This window comes from Lissotriton vulgaris, chromosome 1_1 (genome assembly GCF_964263255.1).
Source record: "Lissotriton vulgaris chromosome 1_1, aLisVul1.2, whole genome shotgun sequence".
In the NCBI taxonomy this organism is placed as follows: Eukaryota; Metazoa; Chordata; class Amphibia; order Caudata; family Salamandridae; genus Lissotriton; species Lissotriton vulgaris.
The window spans coordinates 98,343,313-98,364,463 of NC_141685.1; the positions used below are offsets into that span (position 1 = coordinate 98,343,313).

At 48.7% G+C, this 21,151-nt stretch overlaps 1 protein-coding gene across 1 annotated transcript in view; it reads right to left on the reverse strand.

Moving 5' to 3' along the window:
- Nucleotides 1-5,306: 5,306 nt before the first annotated feature.
- The window catches only part of LOC147737563 (uncharacterized), a 90,987-nt gene continuing 75,142 nt past the window's right edge, over nt 5,307-21,151 (reverse strand). Inside the window, exon 2 of the mRNA XM_086936453.1 lies at nt 5,307-9,031. Within this exon, the coding sequence (XP_086792579.1) occupies nt 6,787-8,220 (1,434 nt within the window). The 5' untranslated portion in view covers nt 8,221-9,031 and the 3' untranslated portion in view covers nt 5,307-6,786. The remainder of the gene's footprint in view (nt 9,032-21,151) is intronic.

Below are 21,151 nucleotides of genomic sequence, written 5' to 3' on the forward strand. Positions count from 1 at the left end.
GCATCCACAAATGGTTCCCCTAGCAATCGGAACAACCTACGAATATTCATAGTCGTGTTCCGCCGTGGGATGAAACCGGCCTGATCCTCATGCACCAGGGAACTCATGTGTCCCAGCAAGCTCGATGCCAAGATGCTGCTCAGAATTTTGTAGTCCACTGTCAGCATCGACAGGGGACGGTAGGATCCCGGGTCTGATGAGTCCCGGCCCGGCTTGAGGAGAGGAACCACCAACGCCTCACACATCGAGCTCGGGAGTCGCCCCAGCCTCTTCGCCTCCTTGTAGACCACCAATAATCGAGGGGCCAGGAGGTCAGCGTAAGCTGCATAGAACTCCACTGGTAAGCCATCCAGGCCCGGGGTCTTGTTTCTCGCCATCCGTTTAATGGCCCCGCGGATCTCCCCTAATTCAATGTCCGATCCCAGGGTTTTCGCCACGTCCTGCTCTACTGTGCGGAGCTCTAGTGGGCGAAGATAATCATCAAGTCGGACAGGGTCGCGCGCGGAGCGGCTGCGGTATAAACATTCATAGTAATGCCGGAAGCAACTAAGAATCTCCGGTTGGGTGCATACCTCGGTTCCGTCCGTCCCACGCATACTTGTCGTCGTTTGGGACTGGCGCGTAGGATTGGCCAACCACGCCAACAACGCACTCGACCTGTCACCCTCCGCGATGGAGCGAACCGTATAGGCCTTGTAATCAAAACAGCGGAGCCGTTCGACCTCTGCCGCTACTTTTTCCCTCGCCTCCGCCGTTTGTGCTTGCAATTCCGGGTGTCCGGGGCGGCGAATTTCAAGCTCGCGGAGATCCCGGTCCGCTGTGTCCAATTCAGCCAGGATGACACGCCTCATGCCCACCTTCTTAGCGATACAGTACCCCCTCACCACCACCTTAAAAGCATCCCATTCTAACGCCCTAGTACTCGCGGAGCCGCCGTTGGATGCAAAATAATCCGATATTCTCTCCCCCAGATCCGCTTTGAAGACACTGTCCTCGAGGATCTCGGGTCGCAATTTCCAGGTGGGCACCGCCGGTGCCCCGGGAAACCAGCGAAGGTCCAGCAGGAGGGGGTTATGGTCCGAGATGGTCCTAGCTAAGTACTCCGATCGGACCGCTGCCGAAACCAGTTCGGGCGATCCAAGAAAGCCATCCAGTCTGACATGTAACTCATGGAGTCTCGAGAAATATGAATAATCCCTGGACGCGGGGTGATGCGCCCTCCAAATGTCCGTCAAACCCCAACGGGTTTGCCAATCCTGACGACCCTTAGCCGTACGACGGACCGGGGAATCGGGAAGCGGGGGATGCGAGTGGTCTATGTCCACATCCACCACGGAGTTAAAGTCCCCCCCAAGCAGGAGGGGCCCGGAGAAGAAGTGGGCCAACAAGCCCGATAACCTGGAAAGGAAGGCAGTCTGGTCCACATTAGGAGCGTATACACAGCAAACGTTCAGGTCCCTCCCCCCTAGAGTGCCCGAGATGGCCACGAAACGCCCCTCTGGATCTAACACTGTCCTCGTGACTTGGAAGGGGACCCCTGCCCTGATCCATATTAGCGCCCCCCTGGCATAAGCGGAGTACGACGTGGAAAAGACCTGCCCCCTCCATCTACGCTGAAGCGCCGCCCCTTCCGCCTTGTTCAGATGAGTTTCCTGCAGCAGCGCCATTTGCACCCCCCTACGCACTAAATAAGCGTGGACCTTGTGGCGCCTGGACATAGTGTGGAGCCCCCTCACGTTCCAAGTAACACATTTCAAGTTTGCAACATCAGCCATTGTCCCAAATTGTTCTTGCACAGTCCCCCCATCCAGGTCCCCACAAAGAAAAGACATCAATCCTCCCAGCGCTGATGGCGGCCATTTTCCCCAACCAAAACCAACCGACCCAAAAACAAGCCAAACCCCCACCCACCCACCCCAGGACCGGACCCAAACTGCACCACCTAGATCCCATCCAAACCTCGTCTTTCATCAACCCAAAACCCCCCATTACTCCTACGGTCGCCACCGTAGAAAGGCCTTATGGGCCCGGTGCGGGCTGGGCGGAGGCAGTGGGCCCTCGTCGCTCAGGCCACCAGGACTATAACAAGCCCCAAACAGTGCCAAAAACTTCTCGGGGCATGAGCAGAGGCCCCCCAACCCCATTCCCTTTTTTTTTGTCAGCCTTAAAGGACGGCAACCGCCTCCCCCCCGCCGGGCCCCCACCCAAAACAAGTCATCATACCCCGTTACCCTTGTCCATCCAAAAGGTCCTCCACCGATTTCGGAGTGATCACCGGTGTATGGGTGCTATCGGCCACTGAGTCCTCCGAGTCCGATGGTGCTCCCTCTGCACCCGGGTTTTCTTCCTCCTCGATGGCTTCATCCCGTGCCCCCGACAACTCCGACAGTACCTCCAGCACTCCCCTCCGCTCCGATGACGTCTCCGTCGTGGAGGGCCCTCCCGTGCGGCCGCGGCGATTTCTGACCCTCTTGGATCGCCGCCTTTGTTCCGGCTCGTCTGCTTGTTGGTACGAGGAGCCAAAGCCATCTTTTCCTGTCCTGTAGAGCTCGAGCCAGACACAGACATCCTCCGGGGTGTCGAAGAACTGGGTTTTGTCATCGACAATGATGCGGAGCCTTGCAGGGTAGAGGAGTGAATACTGAATGCCCTCGCTCCTGAGCTCGCGCTTAACCGCTAGGAAGGAGAACCGCTTGCGTTGAGTCTCGTAGGTGTAATCTGGGAAGATGTTCACCTGACTCTTCGCTACCTTGAACGGGCCATTGTGTCTGGCTGCATTGAGGATTAAGTCCCTCTCTCGAAAGTGCAGCAGCCGCGCTACCACCGGTCTCGGGGTGCGTCCCTGTTGTAGGGGCCGTGCTGGGACTCTGTGGGCACGCTCCAAAGTGTAGAAGGAGGACAGTCCTTCCGGGACCACCGTGTCCCGGAGCCAGGTCTCCAAGTACGTGACCATGTCACCATCCTCGATCTTTTCCGGCAGACCCACCACTCGGATGTTATTCCTTCTGTTGCGGCCTTCTGCATCCTCCGCCCTTTGTTCCAGGGTCGCAATTCGGGATAGGGCGTCCTTCATCGTCGCAGCCAAGGTTCGCTGAGCCGGTTCCAAAGTTTTCACCGTGCTCTCCACCTCCTTGACCCGGTCTGAAAGTTTTCCATGGTCTGCTCTGAGGAGGCCCAGGCTCGTCGCCACCTGAGCAATGTCCTGTTGGAGGGCCGATCTCGTGGTCTCTATCGCCTCTAGGACCCGGTCGAACTGGTGTTGCATCGGCGCGCCACCAGAACTTTTGGGGTCCCCATGCTCCTCTTTGTCCTGGGCTTCAGAGTCCGAGGCGGTCTGGGTGGATCCCTTGGCTCCTCTAGGTTTCCCCATGCCTCCAGGGGCACTCTGCGAGGGTCCCGGAGTAGGCGTCTCCACGTGCCGGTGTCGACCACGACCTTCCCGGGTACTTGTCCTCAATTCGGGTGCGGGCGACCTCCTTCTCCAGGGCCTGAGGAGACTCCGCCGCTTCGGCTCACGCCAACACCATGGCGTCCGGGGACACCGATGAGGGGGCGGAGACAACCGTCGTCGGGTCGGGCAGGCCCGCTCACCCACTATGGCCCCGGGGTGAGGGCCACCAACTCCCTCGGATGATCTGTGGCGCCAGAGTGTCGTGCCTCCCATGGAAGTGCACTGGCCAGGAAGGCGAAGCTGGTTGCGGAGTCGCGAGGCGGGCCACCGCTTGAATCACAGGGCGTCCGCTCCCGGTGCCCTCTATAGCGTGGGCATCCGCCCGGCCATCCAACCGAGTGCAAATCCGTTGCTAAAAGTCCAATCCAGTAATTGTCCAATGCTCGGGACAGCCGGGGATGGCGAAGTCGGGCGCTAGTCACTGCCCGCGCCACCTCTCCAAGTCGATGGGTTCGACCCGGGGGACAAAGGGGTCCGGGCGCCATGTTGGGTCTCACTCCGCAACTCCGCAAACTTCGGTTTTACTCCGGGGCAATCCTCGTCCGAGCTCCACTAGGGGTCCCGGCAGGTCATCGTCAGCACGCTTAGCAGAATGCGGGGTCTGGGGTGCCCCGCAGCCTCCGATGTTCAGGATAATCCCGGGCTTAGTCCCGGAGCCGAGCTCTCAGGCGACCATCGCCATCGGCGCCCAAGCCACGCCCCCCAGAAAGCAAGACAATCATAGACGGCGTGCCGTAACACTTTGCATATACTGCTGCAAATACTTTACCCCAATTCTCACAATCTGTTACCTCTAGCAATAAGTCTTTCTGCAAACTAATTGTGAAAATCCTGTGTTTTTCCACAGGAGTGGTATTAGGAAACACTGCTTCCAATAAGGCATATTGTACTTAGTTTGGGGGTGCTTGCCCATTACCGAATTAACTGAATTAACTATGATGGAACTAATCGACATCCCGGCCGGTCCAACTTATTGCGCTGCAAGAAACAATGACCTAAAGCCCTATGTACCCCAACAAAAGAGGTATACAGTTGACACAAGTCGTTAATCGGGGCATTGAGATAACGTGGATATGGTGTGAACCCGGCTAAGACTGGCCAAGTGGCCCCAGGAATTGACAAGGGACCTAACTGAAACGGAGTTACGTGTGGGGGAGGGTGCCATTAAACCAAACACGATGCTGCCATGCCGAAATTGGAATCTCTTGTGTCCTATATGGAGTGTAGTTCACAGGAATCGCAGTGTGAACGTATGTATGGAATGTATCCTCATCCGCATTTATTGCAAGAAATATAACCCAAGAGTAGAAAAGCTCAAAGGGCTGAGCTATGTCAATATCACCCATAAGGACATAGAGAAGAAAAACAATTTATAAATTGCAACACAAAAAGGGTAGTAATTCAAAACGTGAACCTTTTTATAAATCTCAAGTTTGAATGAACCTATAACACATTCGTATAGGTAGGTTAATCCGTCACGCCTGTTAACCGGAAACAGTGGTAAGGGTATTGTGGACATATAAAGCTCTAATCAAGACGTTGAGCGCCATGTTGGAGGGGTTCTGATTATGCACAGAACTATGCTCAGGAAACCAGGACCTCAGTGTATTGTGGTGTACCTAAAACCCACCTCAGTGCCCAGAACCCCTATCCAACTAGCATCAGTGTCTCATTCGTTCTCCGTACTAAAGCAAAGCTACCAATGATTAGACAACCCAGAACAAGTGACTTTGGGACCTCTCAGGAATAGTGTAAATCAAGAACACTATTTCATTTTTATTCTCATAAATGTCCACAATGTGAGTAATCAGAGACAAGGTATAGTTTAAAATGTTTATTTCAACTACGTGCTCTAAGATGCAATATCGTTGGTAACATCAGTAAAAAGACGCATAAAATCAATACAATCAGCATTGTTACAATTCCATAAAATAGAAAGGGAGAAATCATATTATAATGATAGTGGAACCAGGTCTATAGCGCCTTTTGTACCACCCTCCACCTTGCTAGGTATTATAATAATAATAGAGGATCTCTAGGTTAAAACGGGGACCGCCTACCTCCAAAGTCAGGTAAAGTGAATCACATCCCAGATCAGCACAGCTCTTTGTCGATGGAAAGGTTTTTTCCAAGTGCTAGTCTCATGCATGCAGTCCAATATTAAAAGCAGCTGAGTTTCAGAAATGAGCACCTGTGTTCGTGTTGTGTCTAGAGCGTGGGTCGATCAACCTGCATCAACAGCATACATTGTTATTTTAACCTTGAACACTTTGTGCAGACTTGAGGTCGCACTGTCAGTCTAGAGATGTGAAAAACAGACCGTTCTCATGTGAAGGAAAAGCAAGCAGTTTGTCTTTATAAAAACAGAAACATGTAGTGTCATGTGCAAAAGCAGCAAAATGGCGTTTGAGCAACTAACTCACTTATGCTAATATAGCAATGTGTGCAGGCAGAACCGTATTCTCACTACACTTTTACAGGTAGCATGAACAGGAACTCTCGGATGCTTTTCTTTGTAATTCTTCGTCGCCAAATAAAAACCACCAGTTTTCTTTTCTTTTATTCCACATTGTGCTAGTCTCCCAGTGGATTTCCTGTTATATCATGTTGTTTTTACTATGTGTACCAAAGTGAACAATCACTGGGAACAGACACTTTTATTATTCTACAAATCTTTGGTTTTCTTCTTTTCTTCTAGTCGAGTCTTCATTCATCTGGTATTTGAATATCCCACATAATTATATATTTTTCCTGTAATTCCTTCATCTCACAATAACGGCACTGTTCTGCTCCTGTCTATGCCCTCAGATGAGTCAATATTATTGTTAATGTTCGTAAGTTCTTTCTGAATTCACTGCATCTCTAGGATTATTTCTAAGTGAGTTAAATGACTGTGTGTGATTGCTGAGGCTATGCAGGATAAGAAATTGACAAAAGCTTGTCACACTTTTAGTGCAATTGTAAGGTTTAGCCCAGGTGTGTCTGCAATTGACAAAATCACTTCTGACATTCATTGCAATGCTCATTTTTACTCTGTGTATGTTAGTTGATGTATCCGAAGGTTTAATAACTGACAGAAGATATTCACACATTCACTGCACCTGAAAGGATTTTTCTCTGTGAGCATTAACGGATGAATCCTTAATGCAAAAGATTTCCTACAGGTACTTCTACACTCACTACAGTTGTACAGTATTTACAGAGTGTGTGTAAGCTGATGTCTACATAGGCTTGATAATTGACTACATTGCTTCACACATTTATTGCATTTGAAGGCTTTTCTTCTGCGTGTGTTCGCTGATGCCTGCTTAGGAGTGATAATGGACTACAGCTTTTCAAGCATTCATGGCATTTAAAAGATTTGTTTCCCCTTTGTGAGCTCGCTGATGATTTCTTAGTGCTGAAGAGTAAGTAAAGCTACTTCCACATTCACCGCAATTGTATGGTTTTTCCTCAGTGTGTATTCGCTGATGTCTCCGGAGGGCTGTTAACTGACTGAAGCTCTTCACACATTCACTGCACTGGTATGGTTTTTCCCCTGTGTGTGTTCGCTGATGTGTTTGGAGGTGTGCTAACCGACTGAAGCTCTGCACACATTCACTGCAATGGTATGGTTTTTCCCCTGTGTGTATTTTCTGATGTCTAAGGAGGGTTGATAATTGACTAAAGCTCTTTACACATTCCTTGCAATGGTATGGTTTTTCCCCTGTGTGTGTTCGCTGATGAGCTTGAAGTTCTTGTAACCGACTGAAGCTCTTCACACATTCACTGCAATGGTATGGTTTTTCCCCTGTGTGTATTCTCTGATGTGTGTGTAGCTGTGAAATCTGATTGAAGCTCTTTAGACATTCCTTGCAATGGTATGGTGTTTCCCCTGTGTGTATTCTCTGATGTGTGTAAAGGTTTGAAATTTGACTGAAGCTCTTTGCACATTCATTGCAACGGTATGGTTTTTCCCCTGTGTGTATTCGCAGATGTGTTTGGAGGTGTGATAACCGACTGAAGCTCTGCACACATTCCTTGCAATTGTATGGTTTTTCCACTGTGTGTGTTCGCTGATGTGCTTGAAGTTCTTGTAACTGACTGAAGCTCTTCACACATTCACTGCAATGGTATGGTTTTTCCCCTGTGTGTATTCTCTGATGTGTGTATAGCTGCGAAATCTGATTGAAGCTCTTTACACATTCCTTGCAATGGTATGGTGTTTCCCCTGTGTGTATTCTCTGATGTGTGTAAAGGTTTGAAATTTGACTGAAGCTCTTTGCACATTCATTGCAATGGTATGGTTTTTCCCCTGTGTGTATTCGCAGATGTGTTTGGAGATGTGATAACCGACTGAAGCTCTTTACACATTCATTGCAATGGTATGGTTTTTCCCCTGTGTGTATTCGCAGATGTGTTTGGAAGTGTGATAACCGACTGAAGCTCTGCAAACATTCCTTGCAAAGGTAGGGTTTTTCCCCTGTGTGTATTCTCTGATGTCTGTGGAGGTTTGCAATTTGACTGAAGCTCTCTAGACATTCAGTGCAATGGTATGGTTTTTCCCCTGTTTGTATTCGCTGATGCTCTTTTAGGGTTTCTAATTGGCTAAAGTTCTTGACATATTCAATACAATTGCACGTTTTGTCTCCTGACCGTGTTTCCTGAAGGGTCAGCATAGTTAATAAACCACTTGCGTTATTTTCACATTCCCTGTATGTGTGTGATATTTTGGACACTTGATTTAGATTTAACAATAAAATACAAGACTCAGTAAATACCTGCCACATTCATAACATAAGTAAGGCTTCCTTGTGGGTGATTGCATTTTTAGAATGGATAATGGCTACGCATGCTTCGGGTAAAGCTTAATCTTCCTTCCGGTAGGTGCAAATTGGGACAATACTCTGTGCTTTAGGCAGCAGAACCACTTGTTCCTTTTCCCTTCAGTTGTTAGGCTCCACTTTGTTGTGCTTTTCCCTGGTGCCTGTGGTTTGGCTAGAAAGAGTTTGCAATACACCTAGAGCACTAAATGGTGGTCTGTTGCCAGTTTCGATAGCGAAGCACTGCTCTAGCCACATCATGATGGTGAAGCGACTCGTAATGTGTACAGCTACCCCAAAGAGTGTCCCGGGGCAAAGCAGAGGTCAGAAAAGAAAGTAAATCCGGTTGTTTCAAACATGGACAAAAAGCCAAGTTTTCAACCTTTTTTAAACATTATCATGTTGCTAACAGCTCAAAGCTGAAGAGGGAGTTTGTTCCAAGCTATGGATCCCAAATACACACGAGACCTTCCTCCAACTCTCATACCGGCCTCATGATCAAAGCTGGTGTTGGACACTTGTTTATGCAGGTGGTTTGTCAGTTTTGTTGTCTTGGTTGTCTTAATTTTGTTGAGGTCATTTCTTCGTCTTGGGGTGTCGAGGTGCAGAGCTCAGACTCGTTCACTCACTGAATTGCCTTTGACTGCTTCTTCCTGGATCTGTCCTCTGCCTCGGATTGCACTGAAGTTTTTGGAGCTCCTTATTTTTGATAATTGTTGCAGGTTTGATGTGTTTTCTTCATTATTCATAATCAATCCGTGCATTTAAGGCTTATTTTCTGTTGGATGTAAAGAAATGCAATATTACTAAATGCAAATGTAATATAATGTGAATACACAATATTTAATCAGCTGTAGAAGACATCTCTTCGCTACCATATTTGAAATTTAGTAAGGAACATTTTACCATACATGGATATTTCATTAAAACTGTGGTTGAACATGTCACATCTTATTTACTTCTGAAAAAGCAGTGATTTACCATTATTCACTGAGTAACTTACTAAAGAAAGGGCAGTCACAGAGCACTCATGCTACATAGACAGTTTTAGGTAGATATACATTGACAAGATTTCATTTAAACAGAACAAATTGTTGAAAAAGAGAGGAATCAGGAAGTGCTGCTGTTAATTCAGTTTCAGAAAGTATCTACCAAAGGTAGCTCTTCAGGAAGTGTATAACAAAGGTAACTCTTCAGGAAGTATACATGACAAAGGTAACTCTTTAGGAAGTATATATATCAAAGGTAACTCCAGACACCTTTTTCACAATGCTTTCATGTTCACACTGGATCAGCTCAAATGCAAACTCCCGCCTTTACCTTGCAGCTCATTAAGGGCCTTACTACGAGTGCGACGGCCCTCATGATAATAATGTAATAAATAATGTAATATGGCTTCTTATATAGCACACTTATCACCACTAGAGGGTCTCAAGGCGCTGGCTTTGGGAACCCGTCCTGGTTTTTTCCTGCGAGATGTCCCCTACTGGGTACCCCCAAGGTGAAAGCCAGGCATCCCGCCGCAGGGGGGCCGAAGTGGAGATTGAGCAAGCTATTGCCCAGAGTTGCAGAGTGTGAACCCCTGATTTGAGTAGGCACCGAAGCGAGAATTATCGAGCCCGTGGACATTTGAGCTCAAGACCCTGCCGCGTCGGAGATCGAACCCTGGTCCCGGGTCTGACCCCTGCTTCAGGGTCTGCCTCCTCTAACCAGTGAGCCACACTTCTCCACGCCGTACGCACGGTGGTGGTCCAACTGCCACCATCCTAGCGGTCTGACCGCCGTATTATGAGTGTGGTGGGAGGACCGCCACAAGACCGCCACCCCGCCAGGATCAAGGATCCCGCTGTGGAGGCGGTCTGCAAACACCCTGAATATGTTGGCAGTGCCGATGTCGCAGAGCATATTACGTCTGCATATCCACCGCCCTTTTCATGGCGGGGACCCACCATGAAAAGGATAAAGGACATGCAGGTAAGGGGGCCCTCACAGGGCCCCGGCCGATTCTGCTCCTGGGGTTGCATGCAGGGGGCACATGTTGTGCAACCTCATGGAATTGCGCCCTTGTTCCTGCACAGTGTGGCATGCATGACATGGTGCAGGAACGTGCTGCAGGCACTCTTAAGGTGGTGATATGCTGTTTAGGTTCTCTAATGAGCCTAATACAGCCGCTGCGAGACCGCTGCTGCACCGCCCACCCACCCTGGATTTAGGTCATAATCCGGCGGCGGGGTCACAATGGGCTTGTCAGTCTGCCTGGTACCTCCGCTGTGGAAGTCCCATCGGAAGACCGCCACACTCGTAATAAGCCCCTAAGTCACCTTCAACACATTTTACAGCCCTCCTGGCTCAAGCATTTCTGGATCCTTCTAACCTGTAAGACTGGAGCATTATCCTGAGTTGAGGTGGATTTTCTATCAGCGTAATATATATCCATCTCCCTTGAACTATTGACTGATTCTGCCCTGAAAGACAACTTAAAAAGTGAGTAGTTCTTCCTAAAGTAGGTAAAGTTAAGATCCTGTTGTATTTCAATCAGCAGCTCCTTCCAGGGTTTTCTGTGAAACAGAATGAGGGGCTGATTGCAAAGGCCCGTCTTTATATTGCGCACACAGATATGGCACACAAACATTAATTCATGACATTTATTATTCAACGATATCAGTCATTTATTCCTTATAGAGAATCCATCACAACCAATAATTTAACTGAAATATCTCCCAATCCAACAGATGTGTGCATATAAATAATTGTTTTTGTTTTTCAACATTTACAAGATATTTGACTTATTGTTGTCTGTTTGAAGGCCACGATGCTACTTTGTGACTCAACAGGGCTTTGGTAGAGCGGGAGGAGGTGTCTGTTGTCCACAGGTGAAGTGTCATTTCTCCCATCTCATATTTCTTTTATCCAGGTTTACCTCATTCCATGTCCTTCAGCTCCCTACTCCCCTCTATTTGTGTACTCACTCCACAGGGTTCATTGTTGGGTGAGGCAGGGAGACACACTTGAAGCATGCAGATGCAGATAATGGCCTGACAGTCAAGAGGCCGTGGTTGGCAGTACGGAGCTCACAAGCTTCATTTCAGAAGCTCACCTGGGAGGTACTAAAGGAGGAGGTGCACAGGAAGGGGCCTATTAGCTATAAACAGAGAGAGTGCACAGGTGGGTGCTTGTGAGGTATAAACAGATGAGGTGCATATATAGGTACCTATGAGGTACAAACAGAGCAGGCCTATAATGCTGGTTCTCGCTCCTTCTACAACACTTGCTGCAGACATAGGGCCTGATTTAGAGTTTATCGGACAGGTTATTGCTTCAAACATGACAGATCCCGTCCGCTTTATTACAACTGACACAGGATATAATGCACTTTTAATAGGGTGGACGGGACACCTGCCACATTTATGACAGAATAAACCATCCGCCTAAATATAAATCGGGCCCTTGGCAGACATTGTGTCCAGTGTCCTCTCAGTGTTGGAAAGCATCCATTTCATTAACGGCACAGTATTATCTCACTACTGCTGTGACTTGCAGTCATAAGGCCATTATGAACGGACTAGGTTGTGTGCCAGAATGCCTGTGAATAGTTTAGCAAGAATGTTTAGGAGGGAGATGGGTCTGTATGATGAGCAGGACTAGGGGGCTTTCCAGGGCATGTGATTAAGTGTTATTACTGTTTCTCTCTTAGGGCCATATGTATCAACACATTTCCCCATAGACACAGATGGGTAAAGCCCTTTGATACATCTGGCCCTAAGTGTCAGTGGGCTTGTCTGTGTCCCCAGAATAGTTGTTTACAGCTTATCCTATTTATGCTCAAAGAGTTGGAGTTTTTAGGACTAAGCAGCTCTTTCAACAATGTTTGAAAACTAAACTAGTCAGATGATCGCTGCCAGGTGTACATGTTTTGCGTGTGTAGAATCACACACTAGTAAATGCAGCGCACGCAAGCTTCGCCTTGTAAGTTTGTGAATGAACGCTAACTTGTGAGTTAGTAAGTGAGAATTCACAGACCCCAATCTGACTCTGACACTGGAAACAGAGTTTCACTTCCACAAAATGAAGGAGTAACTCCCCTTCCAGGGTAGGAAGAGAAATGGATGGTTTAGTTTCAAGTCAAGAGATTGTGCAGGATTAGACTAATTATAATGTCATACATTCCAACAAATGCCTTTACCACGCAATACCTTTACCACGTACCACCTTTACCACGCAAGTCTTTACCATGCATATGCCTTGACCACGTAACACCTTTCCCACGCAAGTCTTTACCACGTACCACCTTCACCACATACGTCCTTACCATGCATATGCCTTGACCACATACCACCTTTACCACACAAGTCTTTACCATGCATATGCCTTGACCACGTAACAGCTTTACCACACAAGTCTTTACCACTCATAAAAAAAGATTTACAAAAATGGCCCTGCCCGTAAAGGGTGGGTGCCCTTGAGCCCACCCAGGGCACCCACATCATTATTGTTGGGGGCCAGCGGGGGTCCCTAAGCCTCCGTGATGCCAGAGGGAGCCAGCATTGTTCCTACCCGTAGGAATCAGCTTAAAATCCTACGCTCTACAGGCAGAAGCAATTTCTTCATGTGTTTCTCTGCCCGCTTCATAAGCAGTGCATTGTGGGTGGCGTAAGTTATAATTAGCCCATGTAACGATAACTGCTGAGTTGATATGGTTTTGTGTGTGTAAAATCTGATCCTAAGTAAATGTCCCTGTACCCTTTTTTCTGTGAATTTTTAAAGTTTTTGATGCTATTTCCTACCTATAACGTCCCTGTAACCTTTGCTTTTTTTCGCTCACCCATACAAGTACTCATACACCCACATACTCCCCTATAAAGCTACTCACACTGCCACTTACTCATACACCCACATATTTACCCATTCAGCCACCCAAACACCCACTCACTTACCCATACAGCCACTGACACAGTCTCTCACTGACCCATACAGCCACTGACAGCCTCTCACTCCCCATACAACCACTCACACACCCACATAACCACTGACATAACCATTCACACATCCATACTACCATTCACACATCCTTACAGCCACTCACACAGACATTCCCTCTCCAATACAGTCACTCACAACCACAGAGCGTGACCAACCTCTGTGCATAGTGGACACACTCTGAGACAGCTCCACGCCCGGACCAACTAATGCTGCCAAAACCTGTTTTGCTAGGATGCATCCTACACCCAGACGAGAGAAGTGTGACTGCACAGCGGAAGGCGGATGATATACCCACTCTAAAACAGTTGATGGGACCTCTGGGCAGCCAAACACAGCGACTGTGCTGAATCCATTTGAGGCCAAACCAATTCGCCTGATCCCGATACGGGTTAAACAACACCGATTTGAGAGATCACGGGGACGAGGACGGCACAGAGAGGTACGATAATCCAACCAGTTGGGGACCCCTGCATTCCGGAGCTATAGAGAACCCTGGATGCGGGCAAGGACCCTGAGAGCTGCATCACTGAGTCCTCTGGACCCGTCCCCGGCATGACACACTGAGCGAACTCGCGCCTCTCCAGCTTTGGTGGCGGAAGGCTGTGTCCACCCTCCCCCCAAACCTGCATTGTACTGAACTACTGGGACCACTGGACAGACGACGAGCAGGGGGCTGGAGAGTGGAGGCAGGCCTAAGTGGGGCCCCGGGGGTTGGATGGCCGGCAACAGAGGCCAGCAAACTGGCGCAGTGCACGGTACAGCTCACAACCTCGCCCCTGCGCAACACCAGACTTGGCTGCGATCTCCAGTGGGTGAGCGAAGACCTGCAAGCTCCCCCTGGGTATGTGAAATGCCCAAACACCCCTTCTGCACAGGACTAACGGTGGCCCGGCAGCACTTCCGGGCAACACCTGGGCACTGTCCTACATTGTGACTGGCCTGGGACGAACATGCAGTGGCTGTGCTCGACCACGAAAGAAAAATGGTCAGTAGAGACTCTCGGTGCTCCCCCATCCACCCTCCTTCTACTTTATATACACAAAGAGGTTGAGTAGGCCCCAGGATACTGCCCATAAACATGGGCCTTCCCTGATGCTGGGCGGAGGAATCCCCACTGTGTGAAGTGTTACGCATCATATGGCCTACTGAGGGAAGCAAGACACTCTGCTGCACCTACCAACATAAGTCACCCTGCTCCTCCCCCATTGCAGCACGCAGACACTGGAGGGTGAACGAAGGAGCTCCTGGAGGTAGTTCAGGCTTGGGACAGAGTGGACACCGCATACAACAAAGGGCAACTCGAGAATGGAACCGAGCTAACTGCTTGAAAGAGAATTCACCAACTTAAAAGCAAAGTCTTCACTTGGGTAACATAATTTATCAGCTACCTGTGCAACAACACAGTGGGGTGGGGGGCTGCGAGTTGGAGGAAACTACCGAAGACACTACACAGAATCGCCTACTGGGGCCCACTGGTTCAGGCTAGAACCATACATACGACAGACCACACTGAGCTGCCTGCTGAAGTCAGTGCATCACCCCGTGCAATAACAGAGACATTGCACCCAAATAGACACTTCTATCCATAGGCACGCTGTGTGGCCTCCGGGTGCTGTGCAGGGAAACAAATAAAAATGGGAGGCCCCAAAAGTAAAGTCCCGGAGACGACCACACCTACAGGCAAACAACAAATGGAGAATACGGACCACCGCCTCTCATCAGCCTTCCTTGAGCTGTGTCCCACCAACAAACATGACTTCAGAACCCGACAAACTAGACTTAATCCTACAGGAAGTTCGGGACTCCAGAAAAGGCATAGAGCAACAAATAATCCTACAGGAAGTTCGGGACTCCAGAAAAGGCATAGAGCAAAAAATCGGCTCCCTATCAACAGGATTCACACTTCTGAAAGCAGACCATGCTAAACTTGCCACCAGCGTTAAAGATAATATACTCACTGGTGCCACAGCACAAAGAGCAAGCAATGCAACGGACACAGCTACAGCTCCAAGTGTTGGGACAACAGGAACGGATTGATGATGCGTAGGGAAGAGCTCAGAGGAATAATGTTCACGTTAAAGGTCTGTCGGAAGGATGTGAAGGGCCCAAAGCTACCAAGTTTATGGAGCAACGGCTCAGGGAGCATGTGGCCTCGGAGGGCCTCTGAAACTTCTTATGTGTGGAAAGGGCACACAGAATTCCGTCAGGCAGACCAACAGCAGGGGCCATGCCCTGTCCCATAATTGCTTGGATCCTGAACTTCAGGGATCGAGACACGCTGCTTTAAAAGGACAGAGAGGGATCCCGAATACAATATGAAAATCAGAGGATCTTATAAAAACCCTGATTACACGAGGCAAGTACAGTGGAAAGGTCCTCACATCAGGCGATAAAAAAGAAGCTTTGAACTCTTAATCTGAAGTATGCCCTACTCTTCCCTGCTTGCCTGAAAGTCATATATGACCAAAAAGCAAACTTCTTCGACACCCCGGAAGATGCAGATGAATGGTTGGAGATTATGTCCCCCTCGACAGCATCAGGGTCCTCCACGCAAAGTAAACTACGAAATCGGAAAATGACGGCTTCTCTGAAATCACGCCATAATAATCCCACAAAGGGGGGGCTAGAGGGCGCACTGCGGGATGGCTGCCTGAAGTGACAGCTCCGCCGGACAGACCTCGGCCCTGCGTGTTTTCGCCTTTAAAACAGACGATATGCCACTGGAAGCGGTCAGCAGCGGAACGCGTCTAGAAGCTGCAGAGCGATTTTGACGGCACTCGGTGCCCGGAATGAGGATATAGAGAGCCTTTCCATCTCCAGTGCATGGCGGCTGCCACCCTACAAGATGCCGCCCGTTGGCCGACTGGAGAGCTGAGCGGTGAACTGAGCGCTGCTACGACGGGGAGCGGGGCGCCTGGAGCCCAGTGATCACGGCCGCGGCGGCCCGAGTTTGTACCCTGAGATGCGGTAATTTAAAGCTCACTGCTCCTGTTGTGAACTGATCTGGGCGCTTCTGTCTGCAACACCACCATCGACCTAAAATGGCAGCCTCCAGGGAGCAACGTGGGGAAAGCCTCCAGGTCAGGTAGGAGAGCTCCCCCTTGCCATCTTTTGCAGCCCCTTCTCCTCATACTCCGCTCACACCATGGATGACATCAGGTGCGGGGACCTGCCGGAGCCGCTCGAATGTGTGCTGCAAGCGGCAGTAGAGTGGGGACCGTGAGAAAGTGACGGCTCTCGGATGGCGGGTAAGCCTGCATCATCTGGAGCAGTGGCCGATATTGCTCGCATTACACTGCCGATTTTTGCCACTGCCTACCCCGCGCCCAATACACTGTGCAGTGTTTCACTCTCGCCGTAGCCACATTGGACCTGCATTGCCAACAGCGTGACTGCTATCCACCTGACATGGCGAAGCGGGGGTGCCACAGGCAGAACTATGACCATAAGCTTGCCCGGTGAGCTGAGTGACTGGAGCGCGGGCCGCTTTCCATTTTGATTGGCGAGAATGGTTTGGAAGATTCCGGGAGCCGGCCATTTTGTGGATCATGATAATACCCGCTAGCCGACACACGAGATGACACGCCTGCTGGGCGCACCTGTCCATTAGCACGTATCCTCGCCCTAAATCCTTACTTCACCCAATACCGATGGGTTTTCTATGAACAGCACTTCAATACATGCTCTTGAACATTGTCTAACGCCAAGGTCAGATTTACTCCGCAATCCTATTCTTTTCCTTCACCCAATAAGGATTATTCGTGCGGGAAACGCTACTTGAAACATTTGCATTTATCTGGTCCTGAGCCCGGTCGGGTTGGAATTATCACTGATTGAGCAACCTTCGGCTTCTATTCATTTTTGTACAGCCCTAAATAGTCGCAGGCATATTGTGCCACACGCGACGAAACATTTTGCTCTTGTTTTGAATATTACTATTGCCATTGTGTTTTCCATGCCTTTGTCTCCATAACTGTATCTGATTCTATTTTGACTTTTCAACTTACTTACTCTAGAGTGTGCATGGGTTTCTGTTTTGTCTTGATACAGTGTCAGTCTAGGTTGACACTCCACTGGGGGGGTTACAGGTTTTTTACCCTCGCCCTCTTGCACCTCATACTCCACTGATTATCCACTCTTCTCGAGTCTTAGCGTTAGCGTAGGGCAGTGCACCCCAGTCCTAGGGCAAAAACCTTTCTTGACCCTTACTGCGCCACACAGATAGCTGAAGGCCGGGGCCTTAGCAGCCACTAATTGCATTATACATGTGGATTTCTTGCGACTACCTTCGCGGGCTGTAGTTATCTGGCAGACGATGGTGGGAGCTCACATTGCACAGCCTTACCTGATAGCACTGCCTTGGCCTCACCTTCTGACACGAGCAGTTTCATGCTGCCACGGTTTGTTTCCTACCCCCATAGCTGCCTTTTTCACCTGATTATCTCAGCGTCTCCACCCTGTGTTCGCCCTTGGATCTAGCAGGTGACGCTACAGTGGGTGCTTGGTCTTGGACAACACAGGAACGATCATAAGTTGCACCTTCTACGATCAACAGCGCAGACATAGAACTGCGCCGCAGGGCACCTTTTTTCCTACAGTGTGCTGCTCGCAGACAAGTGTTCTAAGGTCCCAGCTCGTCCATCAGGATGGGGAAACCAGACAAGCAGCAATCAAAGCTTAACTTTGAATCACGCAGGGTGGTGCGTGGACCTGCAGCGCACTCTGATACAGAAACAGATGTGGACAACGCCACGGAAAGCAATAGGCAATACAATCCAACTTGCAGGACATTAACGGGAAGCTCGACCATCTTACCAGATGGGTGGATAACATGGCGGCCAAATTAGACATACAGGGGGAGCGCCTAGATGTGGCTGAAACCCGTATATTGGCGGTCGAGGATGAGGCACATACCACTGCTAGCAAATGTGGAGGAATGGAAAAGGTGTTGGAGGTGATCAAGGCCAAGGCGGAAGATTTGGAGGCCAGATCGCGCAGCAATAACATCCGTATAGCGGGGGTCCCTGAAACAACCAATACGGGCCGCATGGAGACATATGTTGAGGAGCTGTGTCGAGCGATTTTCGGAGTGGAACAGCTATCTCCGCTCTTCATTGTTGAGCGAGCACACAGATCGCTGGCGTCCCATCCTCAACCAGGCGCTCCCCCTAGACCTATAGTGGCTCAAATTTTAAATTATCGGGACCGCAACAACATACTACGGAGGGCGCGGGAGAAAAGGCAAGTGAACTATCAAGGTAACCAACTAGAATTCTACCTGGATTACACTATAGCTGTGCAAAAGGCCCGCAGGGAGTTCGCCACTGTTAAGATGAAGCTGAGAAACATGCAGGTGGAATACGCTATGTTATACCCTGCGCATCTGAAGGTAACCTGGGAAGGTAAAACCACCATACTTCCCATGCCTAAGGTGGCCCAGGACTTCCTCAAAAAAATTGCTGGCAAGCGCAAGGAACAGAAACATGACAATCAACAGCAGGATTCCGATTGATGAACCGACCGACGGAGACCCTCTACTGAGATTGTTGGCGCTCCGGGGGGGGGGGGGGGGTGCATGATAACTGTCCTTGACATGATTAACCTGAGTATGCTACGCTGGTTGAGAACTGTCTGACTCCTGGGTGGTAAGTGCATGCTTCCCACACAATATTTAACATTTGAGCACTACAGAATGGTGCAGCATGGCAGTGGCTAGATGCCAGAGGAACGGACCCACCGATGGCTGGCAATTGAGGCATGTAGCTGTGAGACTGCAGTGAAGTAAACGTGATTGTATGTTCTTTTCAGACCCTATGTAGCATACGTTAAGATTTTGACTGGGGTCCTGCTGGTAGCGCGGATCCCGGCTCCCTTGTCTGCGGGGTTTGGATTGGCGCTCTCATTCTTAGTGCATGTGTTGGTTGGGTTTTAAACATAATACACTAAGATACACAGTCAAATGACAGACGCCTACACAATAATAACCTGGAATGTACGGGGATTGGGGTCAATACAGAAACACCATAGAATATATGCACAGCTCAACAGACGCAGGCCACACAGGCTTTATTCAAAAATCCCACCTCACTATTTCTGAAGTCCTCAAGATGTGTAAGAAATGGGGAGGCCAATTCTTCACCACATTATACTCTGCCTTTGCCAGGGGGGTTCTGTAAAGATGAGGCGGATGCAGGAAAAGGATGTTGTAGATTTATTGAAGAGAAGAGAGCTGTCCAGCCAGTAGATAAGACAAGTAAGTATGTATAAAAGGGTCAGGGCAATTGAGGCATCTAGCTGTGAGACTGCAGTGAAGTAAACGTGATTGTATGTTCTTTTCAGACCCTATGTAGCATACGTTAAGATTTTGACTGGGGTCCTGCTGGTAGCGCGGATCCCGGCTCCCTTGTCTGCGGGGTTTGGATTGGCGCTCTCATTCTTAGTGCATGTGTTGGTTGGGTTTTAAACATAATACACTAAGATACACAGTCAAATGACAGACGCCTACACAATAATAACCTGGAATGTACGGGGATTGGGGTCAATACAGAAACGCCATAGAATATATGCACAGCTCAACAGACGCAGGTCACACAGGCTTTATTCAAAAATCCCACCTCACTATTTCTGAAGTCCTCAAGATGTGTAAGAAATGGAGAGGCCAATTCTTCTCCACATTATACTCTGCCTTTGCCAGGGGGGTTCTGTAAAGATGAGGCGGGCGCAGGAAAAGGATGTTGTAGATTTATTGAAGAGAAGAGAGCTGTCCAGCCAGTAGATAAGACAAGTAAGTATGTATAAAAGGGTCAGGGCAATTGAGGCATCTAGCTGTGAGACTGCAGTGAAGTAAACGTGATTGTATGTTCTTTTCAGACCCTATGTAGCATACGTTAAGATTTTGACTGGGGTCCTGCTGGTAGCGCGGATCCCGGCTCCCTTGTCTGCGGGGTTTGGATTGGCGCTCTCATTCTTAGTGCATGTGTTGGTTGGGTTTTAAACATAATACACTAAGATACACAGTCAAATGACAGACGCCTACACAATAATAACCTGGAATGTACGGGGATTGGGGTCAATACAGAAACGCCATAGAATTTATGCACAGCTCAACAGACGCAGGTCACACAGGCTTTATTCAAAAATCCCACCTCACTATTTCTGAAGTCCTCAAGATGTGTAAGAAATGGAGAGGCCAATTCTTCTCCACATTATACTCTGCCTTTGCCAGGGGGGTTCTGTAAAGATGAGGCGGACGCAGGAAAAGGATGTTGTAGATTTATTGCTGAGAAGAGAGCTGTCCAGCCAGTAGATAAGACACAGCAGCTGCAACTGCCACACAAGGAACACTCGAGTGGAACCCCCAGCAAAGACCCACAGGTGACATCACAGTATTCCAAGATGGCATGACATCAAGCAGCAATAAATACAGATTACAGATCACCACACACCTCCCCCCTTTTTAATAAACAAAAAAATCAATGAAAAGAAAAAAAGAACATTAAAAAAAACATGAAAAACATAGAGTTTAACAACTTGAATTAACAAATAAGATATAATCACGAAATCTGTTAGGCTTAACAATCACACTGGTGCTTTTCCTGAAACCATTCTCAGCTTTAACAATTTTAGGAGAAAGTACAGTTGAACGAAAACAAGGATCTTTTGCAACACGAGATGTGCTCCACCAGTTTCCATTTGACAATTTAACAGCATTTTTGCGAACATCCACAACTTGCTGAGATTCAAGAAATTTAGAAAAACCCTTCTTAACTGTGACAGGATTTTTAACTCTAACCCAATCACCCACACAAATACTAAGTGGAGCCCTCTTTCCTAGTTCAACATTACTAGACAGTAATTCAGAAGATTTCTTATTTGCACATTCCCATACCTCCTCCAAATCACAACCTCGGTGGAAACT